General features: G+C 42.7%; 1 protein-coding gene across 2 annotated transcripts in view; it reads left to right on the top strand.

The window, feature by feature from the left end:
• The window catches only part of RPH3A (rabphilin 3A), a 1,455,977-nt gene that overhangs the window by 593,881 nt on the left and 842,047 nt on the right, over window positions 1–20,049 (top strand). For both annotated transcript variants that reach the window (XM_069619488.1, XM_069619489.1), the window contains one exon: window positions 9,640–9,786. In XM_069619488.1, the coding sequence (XP_069475589.1) occupies window positions 9,640–9,786 (147 nt within the window). The remainder of the gene's footprint in view (window positions 1–9,639; window positions 9,787–20,049) is intronic.

Here is a 20,049-nt window from a genome sequence, read left to right as displayed (position 1 = left end):
AGTCCCCAGCTGCTCCACCCCTAATCTAATCAGAGAGGTGACAACTCCTTTTGGCAAGGGAAGAGTGGCTGAGCAGGTTTCAACTCCTGTCGGGGGTAGTTGTCAGGCAGAATCCAGTTTCATTAAGCCAGGTTTCAGCTAAATGTCACTTTTTGTTCCCAGTTTAAATCACTTACAATTTTTACATATACATTAAATAATTACTTCCTTCAAGTCATTTCAGAATATAGTTTTACATTGTATCCACCTCTTAGCAAGTCTTTCCATGGCCTGGTTTTGGTTCATTTGTTCAGTTTTACACAAAAGTCTGGTGGTTTTAAAACGCCGGCTTTCTGATAGTGGTGAGTACAGGTAATGCAACCATTTTTGGGATTAAGAAAATGAATTCCCCACAGTTCTGAGTTGCTTTTTTGGCAATCAGCATTGCCATTCCCAATGGTTTCAGGCTACTCTGTGTGTAGCCCAATGGTGGTTTTAGGCAGTGTCCTCCTGTGCTCACAACATAGGCAAAAATGGGTGGCAGCCTATTCTTCATGTTTTCCCTGTGCACTCTCTGGGGATTTCTGGCCATCATGATGTTTTCCATGCCGGTACTGCACAGTTTTATGGTAGGGCTTGTATGCATGGGTAAAACATCCCACAAGCCACACCAGATTTAAAATATTAAATACCAGGATCATAGCAGACTTCACCCAGGTCCCAGGATAAGATTTTGTACTTGGAGTAGTTTGCATTCTGTTTTTTGAAGTTGAAAGTAAAAATGCTTTTTAGAACGTAGAGAAGTAATCTCATACTTAACAGGTCAGTTTCCTGGTGAGTAAAGTGTATTTTAAAACCAATATCTTTTGTAATACATACTTCTTTGCACTTAGGAATTAATTCAAATAAATAAAAATTGCTTTTTTACTCTAAGGTTCCTCTACAGATCAGACAGTATTAACATTAGAGCTCCTGCCCGTCGTATTTTTATAGTTATAACACTGATCAGAACATACCCATGAAGCTATCTGGAAGGAAGCAGAGGACAAGCTTCTATGTGTCTTTTGTATCAAATTTTTTCTTAGCATCTTCACTCCCTATTTTGTTTTGATGGGACTATATGCCTGTTTTTAAGGAATACAAATGTCTGGTATGACGTTTACCTGTAGGGTTGGTTCAACCAAACACTTGAAGAGAGAGACAAGGTATGCCAGTTGGTTGCAGTTTGCCACCCAAACACCCAGGCCTGGCTAATAATAAAAAGAATATCATGTATTTTATAGAGTGCGGTATGATGGATTCAGCCTTCTACCATTATTTCATGTTCTGTAACTGTAGGTGTGATCATAACCAATTCAATCCTACTCAATGTTTCAAATTCAGATGGATGAAGGGCTAAATCAGCCTTGGTGGGATTCAGAGCTGTGACTACCATCTGAACACAGCGGTCTGGGACAAGCTCTAATCTCACTGAGGTATTTTCTGCTGAAGTGCCAACTGCCTCTATCGATGCACACCAAAAGTGGAGGTCCTTCTACTTCCTTGAATGTATGCAGCTGATCTCCCTGCCTGGGCTCTTACCTGGAGCATTACCAGATTCCAAATACTACTTATAGACAATGATATTCACATGTACAGCTTGTCATTGTGTACTTGACTGTATTTACCACGAGAATGTCCGAATGTTCATTGATGCATAGCTTTGAAACAAGTCTCGAGATTGGATACTGTCTTTCTCAGTCTTTCCAATTCGAAGTCCTGTTGTTGTGCACTTGAGCGACTTCCCTCCACATTCGAAAATGTAATGCAGATTGTTCTTTTCTCCAAATATAGCAACTTGCTCTTTTTTTTCTTCTGACAATGTTCATTTGCCTGGGATGCTTTTATAAAAAGCCCCACAAGGGTCCATGATGAAATTCAAATTGGTGTATTTTCTGCTTATGGTGATCCTCCCTCTAGGTTCTAGACTTTAGCGCATCTTGCTCTACTTTTCCACAATGTTCATTTGCCTGCACTAATTAGTTGACTCTTAAGCTTTCCCACCACGTTACCATTTCAGTTCAGGACTTGCGTATTTTCTCAAACGTACTGGTGTTTGTGCACTTGGTATCAATGAACATAGAAATAAGCCTGTTGTAGAGTTTTTAGATCACATTTTTCATTGTCTTTCATTAAACAAGATGCACTTTGACTGCCCGTATAGCTTTGCACCATGTTGGCTAATATTAAACAAAACGAAAACATTTGTTGTCTTTCAAAAATGGAATTTGCTAATGTAACATTGTTTCTGTATCTAAGCAGACATGTTGCATGAAGAACAGGAAAACATGTCAAATAATGTTTAAGTATTCTGCAAGAAGACAATAATAGAGTATTAACCTGATTTAGGAAAAAAATTTCAACAGGACTTTCCCATTTTAAAACATTTTTGTAAATCAGGCCCAATGTGTTTTACAAGTTATTAGACAGGTTCAGTTAAAAGTGTTGATAGGCCTACACATTATTAAATTGTCATTACTAGGAACAATTATTGAAAGAGTATTCTTTCCTTTTTACACATAACCTTGAAATTGTCAACTTAGTTTATATAGCACTTTCTTAAGACCAGGCATGCTAGTGTTAGATTTCTGTAAAACTGACCCAATCAGTGACTAAGCTATTAACCACTAAATTGCCAAATTGGGTGGAGCCTACACTGACTCCTTATTGGAATTCTGGACAAATGTATTCATCCTTAGCACTTAAGAGGTCATAAAAGATGCATGGGCAGACCTGTGTGTAGACAGGACAAAGGAATTGTTTTAAAATACTAAGAAAATAGAACTAAATGTGAGCTACATATAGAAATCATCTGAACTTTGTGACTTGTACTTTTAAGTGGAGAACAAAGTCACATATATTCAGCCACTAGTGAGCCACTAATGGCCCCTTCAGAGCAACAGGTCTCTCCACAGACCTTTGACCTTGACCTAGCAGAGCAAAACAGCAACTTGTAAAAGGTGAGTCTGTCCATTAATGATCCTATTAAAAAGGATCTTTTGTTTTGAACAAACCAGATCTCTTTATTGATACTAAGACATTAGCAGCACACATTATTCAAGCTGAATTATACAGTAGAAGTGCAATAGACAAATGCATTTAAAGTACTAAAAAATTAAATATATTTTAAGTTCTGATTTATGAACCCTTGTTATATTTAGAAATTGAGACTGCATTTAAATTCAGTGGTGTATCCGCTGTCACATTCATAGAAGAAGAATATATTAAAATGTATGAATTAATACATTTGCATATTTTAAAAATGTGATGTATATAACTACATAAACATGAAGGATGTCTATGAATTCAGAATGTTCTTGTGCATCTGAATTTATACACCATACCAGTGGCACATGTGCATGCAAGAAATGATGAGGCAGAGACATATTTCTGTCCAAATTTGTCATAATTCCTGCACTGAGGGCTAACACACAGAAAAACGCATTTCCTTATGACATGTACAATTAATTGAACCAATCAAAGCAACGAGTTAGATGCTTACAGGTGCAAGAAAGTAAATGAAACCTATCACAGGCTCTTGTCAATCCAAAATTACGTTGTCAAGCGATGCTCCCTGGGTGGAGTTTGCTGGGTAGTTGATGATAACCAGATAGGAAGATGAGAGATATTTTGGGAAAGCAGCAAAGAGAGCATGCCTTAGAGGAGAAATTCAGATTGGGGTTCCAAATTAAAGAAGCAAATAGAAAGTTTACTTATCAATGCCTTTTCCAGAGGGAGCTGAATGCAGACGTTTTTCAGAAGATAGAACCACATTTCTTGAGAGTGATGTGGGAGTAGGGGGAGAGAATGGAAGAGGGAGCTTGCCAGTGAGAGTTGCTTTGAGCTGTGGATATCTTTAACTGTTCTTGGCCTTTGAAAGACAAACCAGACATGTAATAACCATATTCCTAGACCATTTAGATGAATCGCCCTATAATTAGTTATATACCAGTTAGCAACTGAAAGTATTTGAGGGGATCCCTGGTAACAATTGATGTCAATAGGGGTGTGGGGGCTGGACTTGTACAGGAAACTTTGTGGAAGTATATTTAAAATATAATGGTCTAGATTCTATGATTGTGTAGAGCATATTAGTCTCTGCTGACAGTAAACAATTATTATTTCCCTGATTTTTCTAAGAAGCATATCATATCTGTTTTGTGAACACACTGAACAACATGACTCACAGTTTTGCAGCGATTGATTAACCTCTTGCCCTGTGAGAACCATTGTTTAAATAAAAGAACAATCCTGAATAGAGTTTATTAATCCTCAATGTGAAATAGGAAAGAAGTTAGTTCCTCCCCCATTCCCAAGGAAAATAACGTCAATTTAAATAAATAACAGCATTTTTCCCAGTAACTTTGCGCAGAAATAGAAGGATTCTGTCTTAAGTGGACTCCTAATTCCAATTTGTAATTCCAAATAAAATGAAGTTGTTGATTCTTCTACAATATCAATATATCAATCACAAGCATGTGTGACCTTTACATGAATACACTGAGTTATATTCCATAGATTGAAGTCATTACTCTGTATTACAGAATATTGCATCTGCAAAGTGCCATTTTTTTTGTTTGGACAAAATATTTCACCATTGCACATATATCTCAGACTGCTTGGTAACGTGAGCCCAAACCCTTTCCTCAGCAGATTTTTCTTGCACCTCCCACCCCCTTGTTCTCAGGTTCTCTCATCACCGTCACTACTGAGTGCATTGGTATTGAATGTTCAACGACAGTCTGGAGGTCTTGCATTTGAACACGTCATAACATGTTTCTGTTCACAAAGGTTCACTTCTCCAGTTTCAAGAATCCTCCCTTGCCCTTTTCCTAAACGTGAACTAGACTGATTGAAGTTCAGAGGGGCATTCAATGCATTTCAACATTTGACTTTTATTGTAGGCTCGAGTCTTACTAAACACATAAGCAAAGTAGATCTTGGTAGTTCAAGTAAATTAAGGACAGCTGGAATGCATTGCACCTTTTGTGGGAACTGAGACATTTCTGAGATGCACCGCTTGAGTTTACTGGGACCCATGCAACTATAACTTAGCAGTCCTTGATAAGGACTTTGCAGACAGGTTATGTTATTGTTTTATTTCATTTGTTTTCTTCTGTATTGCTGGTTCTCTATGTATGCTGTTTTTCAAAACATTTTCAGGTTATCTTTTTGTTTTCCATCTTGACACCTATGTTTTCCCTTCAACTTTAATCCTCTATACAAAATCAATAAATTACTTGAACACAACAGAATGGCATCTGAGACTCACCAGTTTAAAGTCTACTCACCTTGCAAGAGAACCCTTCTACTCCCTCAACTTCTCCGTCACCCTCTTCTGTGCCTCCCTACCTTTTCCACCCACTTCATCGACAAATATTAGTGCTTGAATGCCCGTTGGAAGTTAAATGTTTCTGTTCTTCAACATACACGCTTTCTTTTTATTTTATGGTATGATTTAAAACTTACTTTACAAAACCAAGTTGCTGCTTACATTTGCCAGTGATTGGAAATATCTCCTGCATTTAACGTAGTTATTCGTTGTGATGGGGAGACGATTGCTCGTCACGGGTCACCAAGAATGCTGCCTAGTCTTACAAATGCATTCGAGTTCGCAATGATTATAGCCCATTCCTTTCAGAAGCTCACCTCTGTCATTATGAGAGATGAGTAACCGTATGCAAGTCAATCTGAACGCCTCCTGCTACAAGCAGAGCGCATGTCGACAACCTTACTACATGGATGAGGTCACAGATACATTTCCGCCTCGTTGCACATCATCAGGCATTAGGGAGGTGGAGCTTGAGTCCTTGCCACCAGTGAAGTTCATTGGCCACGATAGAAATGATACCTTTTGTAAGCAGGACGTATGTAGACGGATTACAAACTGTTTATACGGTGCATTATGGTAATTGCTTTTCAATTGGAAATGTTAACCCACATTTTACAGTTTAAGGGAATCACGTGGGATTCTACCGAGCCTTGAATTTGCATTGTTTGCGTAACATATTACAACTTGAACATGCACTTATATAAAAGTAAAATATTTTTTTGTGTTAAATAGCTTTGTTATGGTGTCGCAACTTCGAAAATAAAATACAGGGTGTAATACTACAACTGCAGCCAGGAATTGGGTTATTAACGCTCCAATTTGTTACACTTCAACATAATTAGGGAGCCTAACTTAATGAAAAACATGAATGTTCCGAAAGCATCACTTTACCAAAATATATATACATAAATATATATGCATGTATATACACACACACATTACTAATCACTTATTATATACCGTTTTATGTTTAGTGTTTAATAATCTGCTAAGCCTTTACAATTTGACACCCCCAACGTTTGTAGAGTTTAACATTCTAGGTTATATCTTCCACTTTTATTTATCTCATTTATTTCTTAGATTTTGTTCAAGAAAATATTCAATGATATTTATGTGAGTGATATTGGAATCTTGTGAGGGTTTTGTTGAATATTTTCAATTTTACAGTTCTTTTTCATTTTGTTTTGTCCCTCAGACCTAGAGCTCTGCGAGCCTGGCGAGGGCCAGGCCGGCCTGGGCTCCAATGCAGACTCCAGCCCCAACCCTTCTTTCGAGCCAGTACCCCTTGATGCCACAGGCCCCACAATGGCTGCCCGGGGCACAGAGCATGAGTGCAAATGATGAGTAATGAAAAGCAAGAAAAAAAGCAGCGTAGCATACGCTGCATGCAGGCCTGCCCACACCACCCTCCGAGTCATCATTTACTGCCCCGCCCGCAGACAACATGATTGGCTGGGTGCAGCAAAGGGAGTGACCGCCACCGGAGCAACCTTAAAGAAGCTGATGGGAGAGGCATTTGCCCCTTCATCCTATCAGCTCTCTTTAAGGTTGTTTCCAGTGTGACTACGAGGCTCAGGTTGGGTGGTGCAGCGGCTACGTCTTAAGGTAGGCCCCCTCCTACATCTTCCTTTATTGGGCATTTCTTCCCATTTTGCCAGCGAGCTGCGCAGGCAAAACGGGAAGAAATGGCAATTTTTTTACTTATTTTTTCATCTATGGACATTTCTTACCATTTTGCCTGCGCTGTGCAGGCAAAATGGAAATAAATGCCCACAGTTGAAAAAGAAAAAGGCGGCCCTGATGGCGGCTCGGGTGCCAAGAGGGCACCAGGGCCGCATTAATTTTTTTCACATTCAACCTTTTTTTTCATTTTGCCTGTGCCAGGCAGGAAACATAATAGAAATGGCCAAATATATATAAAAAAAAAATAAACGCTGCCTTGATGCCCTCTCGACACCGAGGTGCCATCAAGGCCTTTTTTCTTGATTTTTTTTCTCCATATATGGGCATTTTCTTTCATTTTGCCTGCGCGACACAGGCAAAATGGTCAAATGTGAAACAAATAAATGCATGATGTTGGCTAATCTATGAATCACATTAATAGTAAACTGTACGTTAGCTTCGTTTGTGGCGGCTTTATGGATTTGTCGCAGAGTGTATCCAAACAGGAAGAGCATACTGTGGTTGGTTAACCGATCAGTCGGGTCTTGGATGACTGCACTGAACACCTTTGTTTTTAGACAACCTATTTTAGGAAATGAACAGGTCACTTTATTCTCAAAGGTGACCAGCGCATTTCCACAGGCTTGAGCTGTAGCGCAAATTGTGCGCTGGCCAGCTGCCTTGAATGGTGTTCTGGGTTGTTTGACCGAAGTGTAATTATTTGCAGAGGAATTGACCGTAGTCCATTTCACCGCAAATTGATTTGCATTTCAGCCAAACAACCCAAAATGTACCTTTCACCACCACCCCCCTCCCTACTTAACTGCTTGGTCGCTGCCGCTTCCCCTGCAACCCTGCATTGTCAGATCTGTCCCTCTAACGCGGGTTGGATCGGACTTCGCAGGGTCCCTTTTTCGTTCTTTGCTTTTTTTTTCTGTCCCCGCCTCCAATTTTGTGGAAATGGGGAACACCGCTGCAACCCCTAACCCAAATAATACTGAACTTGGGGAGCGCGTGACACCCCCGCAACACATGTTCGGTATTTATCAAAATCGATCAAATAGTACTGGACGAAATAGGTCAAATTGTACCATTCAATCGATTTTTGTCATCAAAATGGGTAGTACCTTGAATAGAATCGCTCTCCTGACAGTGTTCTGCAAGCTCCCAGCGCCTTTCACAGGGACAGGCCCTTCAGGGCCCTGCCACTGTAAAATGCCACACAAAAAATGCATTTTTATCCTGTTTGAGGAACAGAAATGCAAGCGACACAGCAGCGGTTCATACCTTAAAAGAAATGCATGATAGGGTCAGGAAAGACCCTGTCATGCAGTGGCACCCTCACATCCCGTGCACGTAGGGTTGCCTACAATTTCTGCACATTTGAAAGTACATCTTGCTTGGAAATGAGTAATGCGATTTTAAATTGGCAGAAACACCACTTTATTTGATCAAGGAGGTGAAAAAAGCCATCTGAATGGGCGCACATTTAAAATGGCCCATTCATGTGTCCCTTGTGGATTGGGCTGCTCTTTTTTTGGGCGCAAGTGATGAGATGTGTTGGTGCATTTCATTTCTTGCGGAAAAAAAAGTTGAGAACCTGACACCCTGAGTAATGTTTTTTTAAACAATTTTTGCAGATTAATGTTTTTTACAAAAACATTTTTTTTTTAAAGGTGCTGTTTTTGCACAAAACGGCCGTTGTCGCGGCATTTTGCGCAAAACAGCTGTGTTCGCAGCATTTTGCGGGATCTCAAAATCGCTATAAACTGGAGGGTCTCCCTGCGTTATACAAGCTGTCAGGCCCGTCCCCCAAACTCTTCACATAACCTCAAGGCTTGCCCACCATCCCACATTATCGATGTTGCAACAACGAGAATTGCCAGACAAGCGGAGGTTTTGCAATGTATGCAAGGTATATATTTTATTGTGTCTTTCCTAAGCTACTATTCTCACTCATCGGCCCTACCCCATGTTGGGTACAGCGGTTCATCTTCTGTGTGTGTTAGGCGATGAGATTTTCTAACTTTTTATGGTTTGCACTATTTCAAACTAGTTGAGAGGGAACGAATCTTGACAGTCAAAGCAGAGACTTTTAGACACAGGGGGAGCAAATAGTGTATTTTACATGGTATGTGCATTTGGTTTTGCTAAAAATGAGGTGCATGAAAAATGTGACAAACTTTCCTGGACGAGAACAAGGAGTTGCGGAGGAAAATATTTTTTGCATTTTCTGACATAAGGTTTGATGAAACATTCTATAATAATATATATGTATATATGTATCCTACATATATGGTTATAGTCATTTTGAAAAAGTAGTGTTTCCTGTCGAGTTCGAAACAATACTTGTGTTCTGCACCTCAAAACAGGTCTCCATCACACTGTAGAGACCAATTTCTCCATCTGCAGTCCAAGGGCTTCGAAGACACCCTCAAAATATGCCTTTTTAAATTCATTGGAGTTGCACCCACCCGATCCCCAGCCCACAAATGTAGAGGTCGAGGTCTCTTATGGTCGCGACCTAAGGCCCGTAGTGCGGTTGATTCTTGTGCATTACTCAGAGCTTCGTTCTAAGCCTTTGTAAAGTGTATGTGCAGTCTAACCGTGCTCTCATTGATTCACAGGCTTGCCAGTGGGTGGACAGTGCATCCTGCCAATCAAACGGATAGGCAAAGGAACCATGAGGATCTGACCGATGAGGAGAAGGAAATTATCAACCGGGTAATCGCGCGAGCTGAGAAAATGGAGGAGATGGAGCAAGAGCGGATTGGGTAAGAAAATGACTCTACCACAATTACAGTGTGTTTCCTTTGCCTAGGTGTACATCATGGAAATGCCTACATTTGGGGGAAGAAATGCATTTTGAAAGGGAATTTCATAAACAAATAAACAAATGTTAAAAAGAGGGAACGTAAGTATGTGGAGAGTTTGGCCGTGTGGTCACTATTGGATCAATTTATGCATGGAAATACATCTACAGTGGCCCCTTCAACTTTCTTCAAAGAAATTCAAGTGGTTTGAGAACATTTGGGACCTCAAATCTACACAGATGATTCCTTCTGTCTTCAATATTAGAATCAGCTGGAGTGGGATGAGCTGATTGTAGGGTAAGAAAGTGAAGTTAAAATGTTTTTTCAGTTATCAGTAGCCCAGACAGACAGTCCAGTTAGTTAGTAGACCTGCTGTAGGCATCTTTGTGCAACCTATACATCACAGGGTAATTGCGATTAGGAATGATTCGGCTTGAATGGGGCAATACTGTCTGCTAATGTGTGTTTGCCTTTGTGCCTTGCCCGTCTGGAAATCATGAATGGAATTGTTTCTTGGTGCAATTCTAAGAGTTATTTCCCGAGTCACTGGTACTTACTTTGTGCAACACAGAAGAGTTACAGGCTGAGTCCTCTACGCCCACTTTCGAATTTTTCCTACATTGTATCATTGTACATTGTTTGCGCACAGATTTCTGCAGCAGGTCTGTTAACCCTCTTAACTGCCTGTCCAAAGTGTAATAGGAAAAGCATATTACCTGCATCCCTATCACCCCCTATAAAATGGTAGTCATTTAAAATCACTTTACAGTCTTATGAGGGAGTAATAGGAAGGGTAGACATGTTCACATATGCACACATAAATACAACATGCATCTCTAACGCTTATTTGAAAATCTGAGCCAGTAGTTTTGCCCAAACCAGTTCACCCATGCCTAGTAGGACATAATACCAGTTTTATGAGCCGATAAAACAACATTTCTCCATGCTTTTCTCACATAACACTAATAATTTCTTGACACTAATTTGATTTTCTTCGAAATGGTTTATTCCTGCGTACACCCTGTTGGCCTCAGGTTTCCAAAACCAATTCTTTAAGTTACAGACCGTGGGATTGCTTTCAGTGTGTTTCTCTTAGCATACATCATCTTCGAGCTGGCTCCTTTGCGTAGTGCTGTTTGAAACAGGTAACGACAAATGAATACACAACTGTTAGCACACGCGCATACCGCATCTCCATGAACGGATGCTTAGCATTATTTTCAACATGATTGATTTTATTGACCTTAGAAGTATGAGAATGGGGCTTCTTCAGGGAAAACACTTTGGGGGTTCTTCTTTCACAGGTGTAAGGCTTTTCTAGACATGGGATTCCACAAGCAGTATCTCAAATCTGGTAAGAATAGGTCAAACCAGTAGCAAACTGGAATACGCCTGTGTCTCAGTGGGAGTGGTGCTGTAGAATGCCAGTCTCTAAACTGTCGAGAATTAAGTTTGGTTCTCACATTATGAACCGTCTCAGAGGAGGTCAGAAGAATTTCAATGAGCCTTGCACCACTATTTAAACACCTGTTAAATAAAAGGTAAACTTAATAATGAAAGTTAAGTGCTCTCACAGTTATTCATTGCGTGTGTTGTTTTGAAACGTTTGCTAATTACATGCAAAGGACTACCCATGCTTGCACGTGCATGTTTCTGGTCCTTTACATGCAAGTTTTACCAATTGCAAGGCGGCGTACAGGGGAGTTGCTAGGTCTGGAAAAGATCCGGGGCTAAGCTAATGTCCAGGCTGTCAGGACTCGGGGCTAGCTAGTCTTTTGGCTGTAGCTCCTGAGCTTCTATCCGGGGCTACAGCCAAAAGATCCGGGGCTATAGCCCCCTCAGCCCCCCCCCTAGCAACGCCCCTGGCGGCGTATAAAAGTAAAGAGTAAACAAGACACAATAGCCTTCATTCTTTACTTTCCAAAAAAAAACAAAAGAAACCGCTGCATGCAAATGAGCAAATTATGCTTAATGGGATCTGCGTGGAATCTGCCTGCTCTTCAGCGGGTGCTAATCTAAAGCAAGTAGGATTCCATTGGAATCCATTGGAATCCATTGGAATCTTTTGGAATGAAAATCTCACGCAGTCGAAAATGCTGAACTCTCCAAGTCCACTTCATGCCCCTTGCCCACCTTGGAAGGGGACGAAAAGGAGCTGGAGTGCTGAAGAAAGGTTGTGCATATGTCCATCCTAGTTTGCATAGGAAATTGAAGTCCCACACTTAAGTGCAATGATGTTGTGTTGTCATGCTTTAGCTGATCTTATGAGTTGTACAGTGCATGCTTTGCTCCTGTCATCATATCTCGAAAGGACACCACCGTTGCATGCCGCAGCGGCTCCCACCCCTTCAAAGGATGCCCACTAGAGAGAGGCCCATCGCCTGACTAGCCTTGCCGCCATCAGCCACTGCACTGCAGTGTTTCTGGGTGACGGAGACTCACCCCGACAGGCAGCGGGAGCCTGAACTGGCTCCAATGGGCAGGAACAAATCTTGAAATAAAAATAAACCCCAGGCAGGCGATATCCCACTGCTGAGTTCCCCCCCATCCATTCTTTCTTGCTTGACTGGATATTGCCCAGTGCCTCGCTCTCTCCCTGCATGTATTGATGCAAATGAATGCAAATGCCAACCTTTCTGTAATCATCTTATAATATGTGTTTTGATAGCCGCATTCAATATTCCGCTCGCTTCTCGCTTCTTATCTTCCTTCAACAGACTGGGAATTATAATGGGCAGGGGGAGGGGTGGTGTTACGAGCAACGGCACCCCCTATTTGGTCGTTTTTTTCTCTTCAAATATACCTTGAATTTTATGCTGCGACTTATTTTGCGTTCCATTGTAAAGCAGCGATTCCCGGTCCTGTTCCATTGCACTGTTCCCGGGCTACAGAGGGAGGTGCACAGCAGTTAGTGCAACGTGAACACGTCGCCACATAGGCTTTCATCCCCATCATTTCGCCGTGCAGATGTCACACCTGACCGGCACTTTCTGTTGACACTGCCTCTCTTTATAGGAAGTCCGCAAATGAGAAGGCCCCTGTGCGGGTACAGATCGCCAAGGGGTTTAGTTTGCTAACAAGGTTGCTGCAAAATTTGCACTCGAATGCGCGAATCTTCACCTAGCTTGAGCTGGACTCACGGCCCAACTCATGAATAGAAATGTATGCATTTGCTACTTTATCTTAGATGTTGTTTTAGGGGGTTCAATCCAGGCCCGGATTGGGCACAGCACCCACCCAGTCACCCGTGAAAGCCCACAATCACTATTGATTAGTGCCCAGAACGGACTGTTTGAGTACTTACCCTAGGTTTGTTTTTTTAGGGGTAAAATGCGTTGCAAGTAATGAGTTTGAAAGCATATTTGCTTAGTAGCATTGGTTAAAACGTATGTGGGAATTTATGAGACTGACCCAGTGTCCAAAAAAAGTGGCCCGTTCTGTCCTCAAAAAATAATGGGCCCATCAAGAATCATGGCCTGGCACTTCGGGCATTGCCCTAGTGCCCCATAGTCCAGTCCAAGCTTCACAGCACTGATTAGAGGCGGGCGATGGAGAGGCAGGGGCAGAGGGAAGCAACGTTATGGGACAAGGGGTGGATGAAATGCAACCTTTCCGCCTGAAATCCAGAGAATTTCGCTTCGTCGCGCCATGCTGCTTCACGTGTGATGGCAGGACACTGAAGAGCCGAAATAGCGCAGTGAAGCCGCAGGAAACACAGCATGCGAAATGTCGCACTATATGGCATGCGCCATAATCACACACACATTGTTTTTGAACTGAAGCACGTGTTCTGCTTTCTTTGCACATGCACACTATGGGCCTATGGGCCTAATTCACAGAACGTTTTCCAATGGGGTTTTGCCAATATAAAATGCTTGTGTGAATTAATATGTGCTTCATCTGTGGTCTAGTGTGTGTTTTCCCTGCTAATGTAAGCACTTCACATCCAACTTGGCTTCAGGAAATGCAAAGTGCGTGTTGGGAGCGAATTTCGCCTGCTTATTCGCACTTTGGAACATTTCGCGTACCTAGAATTGCAAATGGATGGAATAAAACATTTCATTGTCTGCTAACCGTGCTGGTTTTACCTGCACATACCACTAAAAACCACTACCCTTCCGTGGACTTCCTTCACAGGAGTGGGGTCAGACGACGTAATCGGGTCTCGTAATTGGAATGGAGTTTAAGCTTCACCCATTCCCCGATATATGCATATCATAGAAGCTCTGACTGCTTCTTGCGTCTTTACTACAACCCCTCTGCTTGTGGCCTCATCATGAACAGTTTGCGAGCCTTTTCTCTCGATTAGCCGCTGCAGCCTCTGCCTGGTTCCTACCCATCTACCACTCATGAGCTCAAATAGGATCACTTTGATGGTAAAGGGATCCACCATCCTGAAACTCTGCAGCATGTCCTGTATGGTAGTCTCCCTGAGAAGACTTGTGACTCATTTGGATTTACTCCTTTAGGGCACTGTAACGCGTTTTATCCGGGGCACTAGCTGTTGTGATCATATATAGAGCGTCATTGGTGATGGATGATAGATTCCCTACAAAATGCAGTCATTGCCCTGTTAGCAGTAAAGAGGTTCATGGGGTACCACTGTTTTCTAAACAGTGCCTATAATATGGATATCGCATTTTCTGTGGTGCAGGCTTCCAAAAATCCCACCTCCGGTCATTTGCCGACATGACCTGTTAGACCAACCGCATACTGAATTTCAGCGGCAAAAAACCTCATTCAATCCATTATGCCCATGGGCACTCTGTTCGACACAGCACTGTAGTGTTCAACTGGCTACAAGGGTGTTAGCCTTTTGGTGCACCTTCCCGCTGGCCTCATACTGCCCTTCCTTTCGATCAATCAATCCATCCATACTCGACCAGCAGAATTCCCTACACCTTTGTTTGATGGCCATCATCCTCAAGGGGTCTGATGTTACTTCCAGTGGACCTTCGAGGCCCAGGATGACTGCCACACCCTGGAGCCCCATTGCCCAGACGAAGAAGCAGGGGAGACCCACCAGGAGCAGGTCAGGAGCATGCTCTTCTCAGGATCCTTGGCAAGCACCAGTTGGCATAAAACCACAAGGCCACGAATTGAGAAACACTTGATAACAATACGGGCATACAGTGCAATGCTTCACCACCACCAACATGACTATCCCTGTTCTTCAAAGTCATAATACCGTGGCAGAGAAAAGCCCACAAGGACAAGAAAAAAACTGCCAGAGAAATACTGAGTATCATGAGACAGAGTACAGGCCCTCCAGAGAGAAGATGCGGTTGCACGAGCAGCAGCACAGCTGAGTAAGTAGGAGCTGCAGGAAGAGGTGCAGGCCTGAATGGAGAGAAGGGAAAGCATTGCTGCAGAGGAAGCCAGAAATTGCAGAACGTGGCTGAGTTGGAAAATAAGCAGGGCACAATATCCAAGCGGGGGAAGACGGGGTGAAGGGACGAACAGTACACAAGCAGAATAAGACTCTGAACAGGAGAGGTACAGAGAGCCACCAGGGGCCACCAACCTGAAGTTTCAAGTTAAGAATGAGCAAGGAGCTAGAACAGGACAACAGAAGAACATTGACAAGCAACATGCTCGTGCTACAGCTGGTTATTTATAGTCCAGTCCAATCCTCAAACCAGCTACTACTTTGTCTATGTTCTTTCCTCAAAGTCTAATTTGGTAATTTGAGGGGTCAGAAATGTGAGACAGACAAGTAGATAGTTTTCTCACAAGTAGCCATTTTATTAAATAATAAGGGTGAAATAAACGACTTGCTTTCACTAATCTAAGGAAGATTTCCCTGCCTGTTAAACTAAGACAAAAGGAAAACACTCTAGTATCAAAAGGTATCTGTCTCTTACACTTATACATAAAACAGAATCATACAGGTATCATATGGCCGTTCAAACTCAAAAAAATAACAGTGATATGGAAACATAAACTTTGCAAACAGATATCCTTGTAACCATGGTCAGATTCCTTTCCCCAGGATTAATATAGGATTTTCCAAACCACAAAGTTACAATCAAGAGAGCTCTTTTCAATATCCAAGTTCAATTTCAAATGCAACACAAAGTTCTGTTTACTCCATGAGTGTTTCAATTGGCGCTTTGATTGTTGTATTTTAAAAAAAGCTTTATCACTCTTCAAAATATTGTCCAAAGTTTACTCAAGCTTTGCTTAATAAATGTAAAATGCTTGTCTTCACACTTCTAGCCATAATTCAATGCAACTTATCTTCTTTAAAGAACAATTACTTTAACATTTCTTCTTCATAAACAACAAGGTCTTGTCAGGATAGTTTTTATCACATGGGGTCATCTTCGACTCCACTCTCTCTGTTCTCACACCTCAGACATCTCCAAAAAGTCCCACTATCAACTGCACCTGCTCAGATGTATTCTACCTTCTCTCACTTTCCCCCAGATGCTCACCACCTCGAGAGCCTTTGTTCCCTCTATGCTGAACTACTGCAACAGCCTCTTCTCAATCTTCTTAGTTCTACTCTCCGTCCTCTACAACTCATCCAGAACAGAACTGCAAGACTTATCCCTGGCCTCAAGCCCAGGGACCGCATCTCTCTGGTGCTTTAATCCCTCCAATGGCTCTCCATCGCTGCAAGGATCAAGTACAAGACTCTCTGCATAATCCACAAGGCTTTCTGGGGCCGGGGCCCGCACTATCTACCATGCTCTCTTCCTAAATATTCTCCATCTAGAGTTCTCTGCTCGTCCTCCAACTCTCTGAGAGTGAGCCGTTTTCACAAACAGAGATTTTGGGGTAGATCTTTATCCACTACAGGGGCATCCCTCTGGAACAGCCTCCCTGCCTCTCTCCGTCTTGAGCCGGAACAGCTTAAGTTCTGCAAACTCCTCAAGACCTTCATCTTGTCTTCCTCTTTCTCTATCCCTCTCCCCTACTAACCTCCATCCTTTTCTCTCCACCATCCGTATCCACCCTAACTCTGTTCAGATTTTGCTGACTGGTTGTCTAGTTCACCTCCAGAGACTTACAGGTCCCAGGCTCCCTGTCAGTCTTTTGCACTTGCCTCCAGGCAGCTGCACTATGTTCAACATTACTGCACTTGCCTCCGGGTACTTTCAGTTTACGCTCCATGAGCTGGGCAACCTCTCTGCACTTAACCCAGGGCCCTGCTGGACTGGACTCCTTTGTTCCCCCAACCTCTCTTCCTCGCACCTCCGTCTGTACGCATGCATAACCTAAATGTACCATGACTAGTTGGTTTGCCTGTCCTGTCCACTCGCCCTTTTCTTGATTTTAGTCCCCGCTCACAAGCTTAGTCGCAACTGTAACACTTCATGCACTTGCACTAGGATAAATGTCGTCAGGCCTAGTATGCTAGTTTTCTGTTAGATCATTTGGAAACTTCAAGGCCTAAGAATGACTACTGTATTCCCTTGTTCCCTTCCCGCCCCTTGAAGTGCTTTGAATCACTCCACCTGTGTGTAAGTGCCGTATAAATAAACAATTACAATTACAATAATAGTTCATCATAACACATAAGTGGTCTTGCCACTTGCTTTCCACCACAACCTTCCACCACACTTCAGTACTTTAATTATCTTCTTCCTGATTCACTAACCTGCCAGGATTAACCTCTAATAGTCCCTTTCCTGGTATACTCGCCTGCCAGGATAAAACCTCTACCACTGCAGATGGGGAGCAGGTGCAAGTGGATCTAGGTCACCTGGTCTAAGCCCCGCCCACCTGGTGCCTTCCTGCCTGCCGCTCTTTTTCACCACTTAGCAAGCCCCGCCCAACTGGTCCCTTCCTGCTTGCCGCTTTTTTTCACCACTTAGCAAGCCCCGCCCACCTGGTGCCTTCCTGCCTGCCGCTCTTTCACCACTTAGCAAGCCCCACCCACCTGGTGCCTTCCTGCTTCCTGCTCTTTTTCACCACTTAGCAAGCCACGCCCACCTGATGCCTTCCTGCTTGCCGCACTGTTTCCCTACTTAAGGAGCCCTCCAGCTTCTTTTCCTTTGCAGATGGGGAGCAGGTGCAAGTGGATCTAGGTCACCTGGCCTAAGCCCCGCCCACCTGGTACCTTCCTGCCTGCTGCTCTTTTTCACCACTTAGCAAGCCCCGCCCATCTGGTGCCTTCCTTCACCATCACTGTCTTGTGGCCAATGCTGGATTTCACTTTTATGGACTTCATTCATTCACGGTGTGTCACTCTTTCTCAACTCTCATGCTGGACTTCCTTTGCATCTTGTACTCATGGTGGCCCTGAATCATGCTGTTCCCATCTTCATCTTGTATCCTGGCTTGCAACATTATGTGTTACTAAAGACTTCTGCAATTGTATTCACTTTCCACTCTTGCTTCTCCACACTTTATGACTGCTTACTCTCTTTTCTCTCCTCCTTTCCCTTCTCCCTTTTCCTATCTCCTCCCCTTACTTTCTTCTATGCACTTACTCTATCAGAATTGTCCCTGGACCTAATCTGATAGCAACCTCGTCTGTTTCCTCCACCCTCCCATTACTGTTTTTTTCCTCCCCACCACGCCTCCAGCACTATCTGAAATGTCGTCAGGCCTAGTATGATAGTCGCTTGCTTTGTTCCTCCCCTCCCTTTCTGCACCCCTCTCCCTCACCTTTTGTTTTTCTCCGGCTCTACCAGAAATGTCGGCAGACCTAGTACGGTAGTCGCCTGTCTGTTTCCATTTCCTTCCCACTCTCCCCCTCCCTTCCTTATCTATGTCTTAGCTCTTGCACTATCTGAAATGTCGTCAGGCCGAGTACGATAGTTAATTTCACATCCTTACTGTTCATGGCCTGCAAGAGTGTGGTTGTATTTTCCCTTGTTCCCTCCCTTGCCTTAAAGCACTTTGAAACACATTGTGTATAGGCGCTATATAAATAAACGATCATATCATATCATACTATAAGTACTCTGTGTTGATGCTTTTGCTCCTTCAGACTTTCCGCACTTAGATTCTGATGTGAAAAGATAATCAGAGAAAAGTGCTTTTTGGAAAAGCCTTTAACTTTCAACAACAACATAAGGGTACAATATACATTGATGGTGCTTGTTCCACTACTTGGTTTGCCACAGGCAATGCAGGTTATTTTCCTCTCGCCCTTGATGATTTCTCCAAGGAGAGTTGCTCTCCTGCCAAACAAATTAGAGGATATACACCATTTAGATGATGTATCTTTAAATGTGAAGTTAATTTGCTGCAGCAACACAATTATTTAAGAAATGTTTGCACCTCATATCATGGCATGCATACATTGATACTTTCTCACTACCACTACTAAAATAGTTTTCAATGCTTATTTGTACTCATTGCTCACATCTGCAAGGTTACCTTGCGCATACCCCGTTGCAGAAGACGAGCCTTCCCCAATGACATCGTGATAATATTTGTGTGTGAGCCTTTTTGTAAAGCCCTGCATTTTTGTATGCTGTTTCGTCCCGACGCAAAACTTTGTGGTTTGTGGGCATGTCAGGGGGGAAGCCACACCCCTTCCCTTCCTCTATGGTTAATTCCACTGCACCTAAACTGCTTTGTCGATACATGGTGACAGGATCGTTTAAGTCCCCGCCAGCATTTTCCTTCCCCCCCAATGGAAACACGCATTCACAATATTGATGTTCCAAATTAACCTTTTAAGTCATTCCTAGAATCCAGATGAAAATGTGAAATTATACATCACAAGTGAAAGACCTGTAAAGGGCTTTTACTTGTGATGTGTCCCACCACAGTGGGTGGAGGTCCCCTCAGCTAGCTAGCTACCTGGATGATGGTGTGCAATCCTACCAACATATAGATCACATAGTCAACAATTTGCTGCAAGGTTGGCGGAGCTATCATTCCCTTGGGTTAGCAGCCTGAATCCCCTCCTCTTTGCCGGACCCTTCTGCAAATTAAGAAACCAGTTTGCTGGTCATACTGGATGCATTTCTAATGAAATACCCTGCAGGTGTTTTTATGTTTCTACCTGTACACTCAAACAGTTATCCAAATCCCATGGTATGAGAGTTGGTCTTCTAAATCATAAACATTGAAAATAAGGTTTGTCATTGTAAGGGCGACAAATCCATAGTCTACGGATATCCTCTTTTAAGAGGAAGCAGCTTCTAAAATATAATATGTATCTCCAGAAGTTACAGGGGTAACAGTTTCTGTAACAGGTAGGTGATCCTAGGGTCATTATCCTGTTTGCTCCTTTCAGAGGAGTCAGCACGTCTTGCA

This window comes from Ambystoma mexicanum, chromosome 10 (genome assembly GCF_040938575.1).
Source record: "Ambystoma mexicanum isolate Mex_15411 chromosome 10, UKY_AmexF1_1, whole genome shotgun sequence".
Classification (NCBI taxonomy): Eukaryota; Metazoa; Chordata; class Amphibia; order Caudata; family Ambystomatidae; genus Ambystoma; species Ambystoma mexicanum.
The sequence above is the reverse complement of the archived record's forward strand: the minus strand, read 5'-3'. Positions and strand labels throughout refer to the sequence as shown.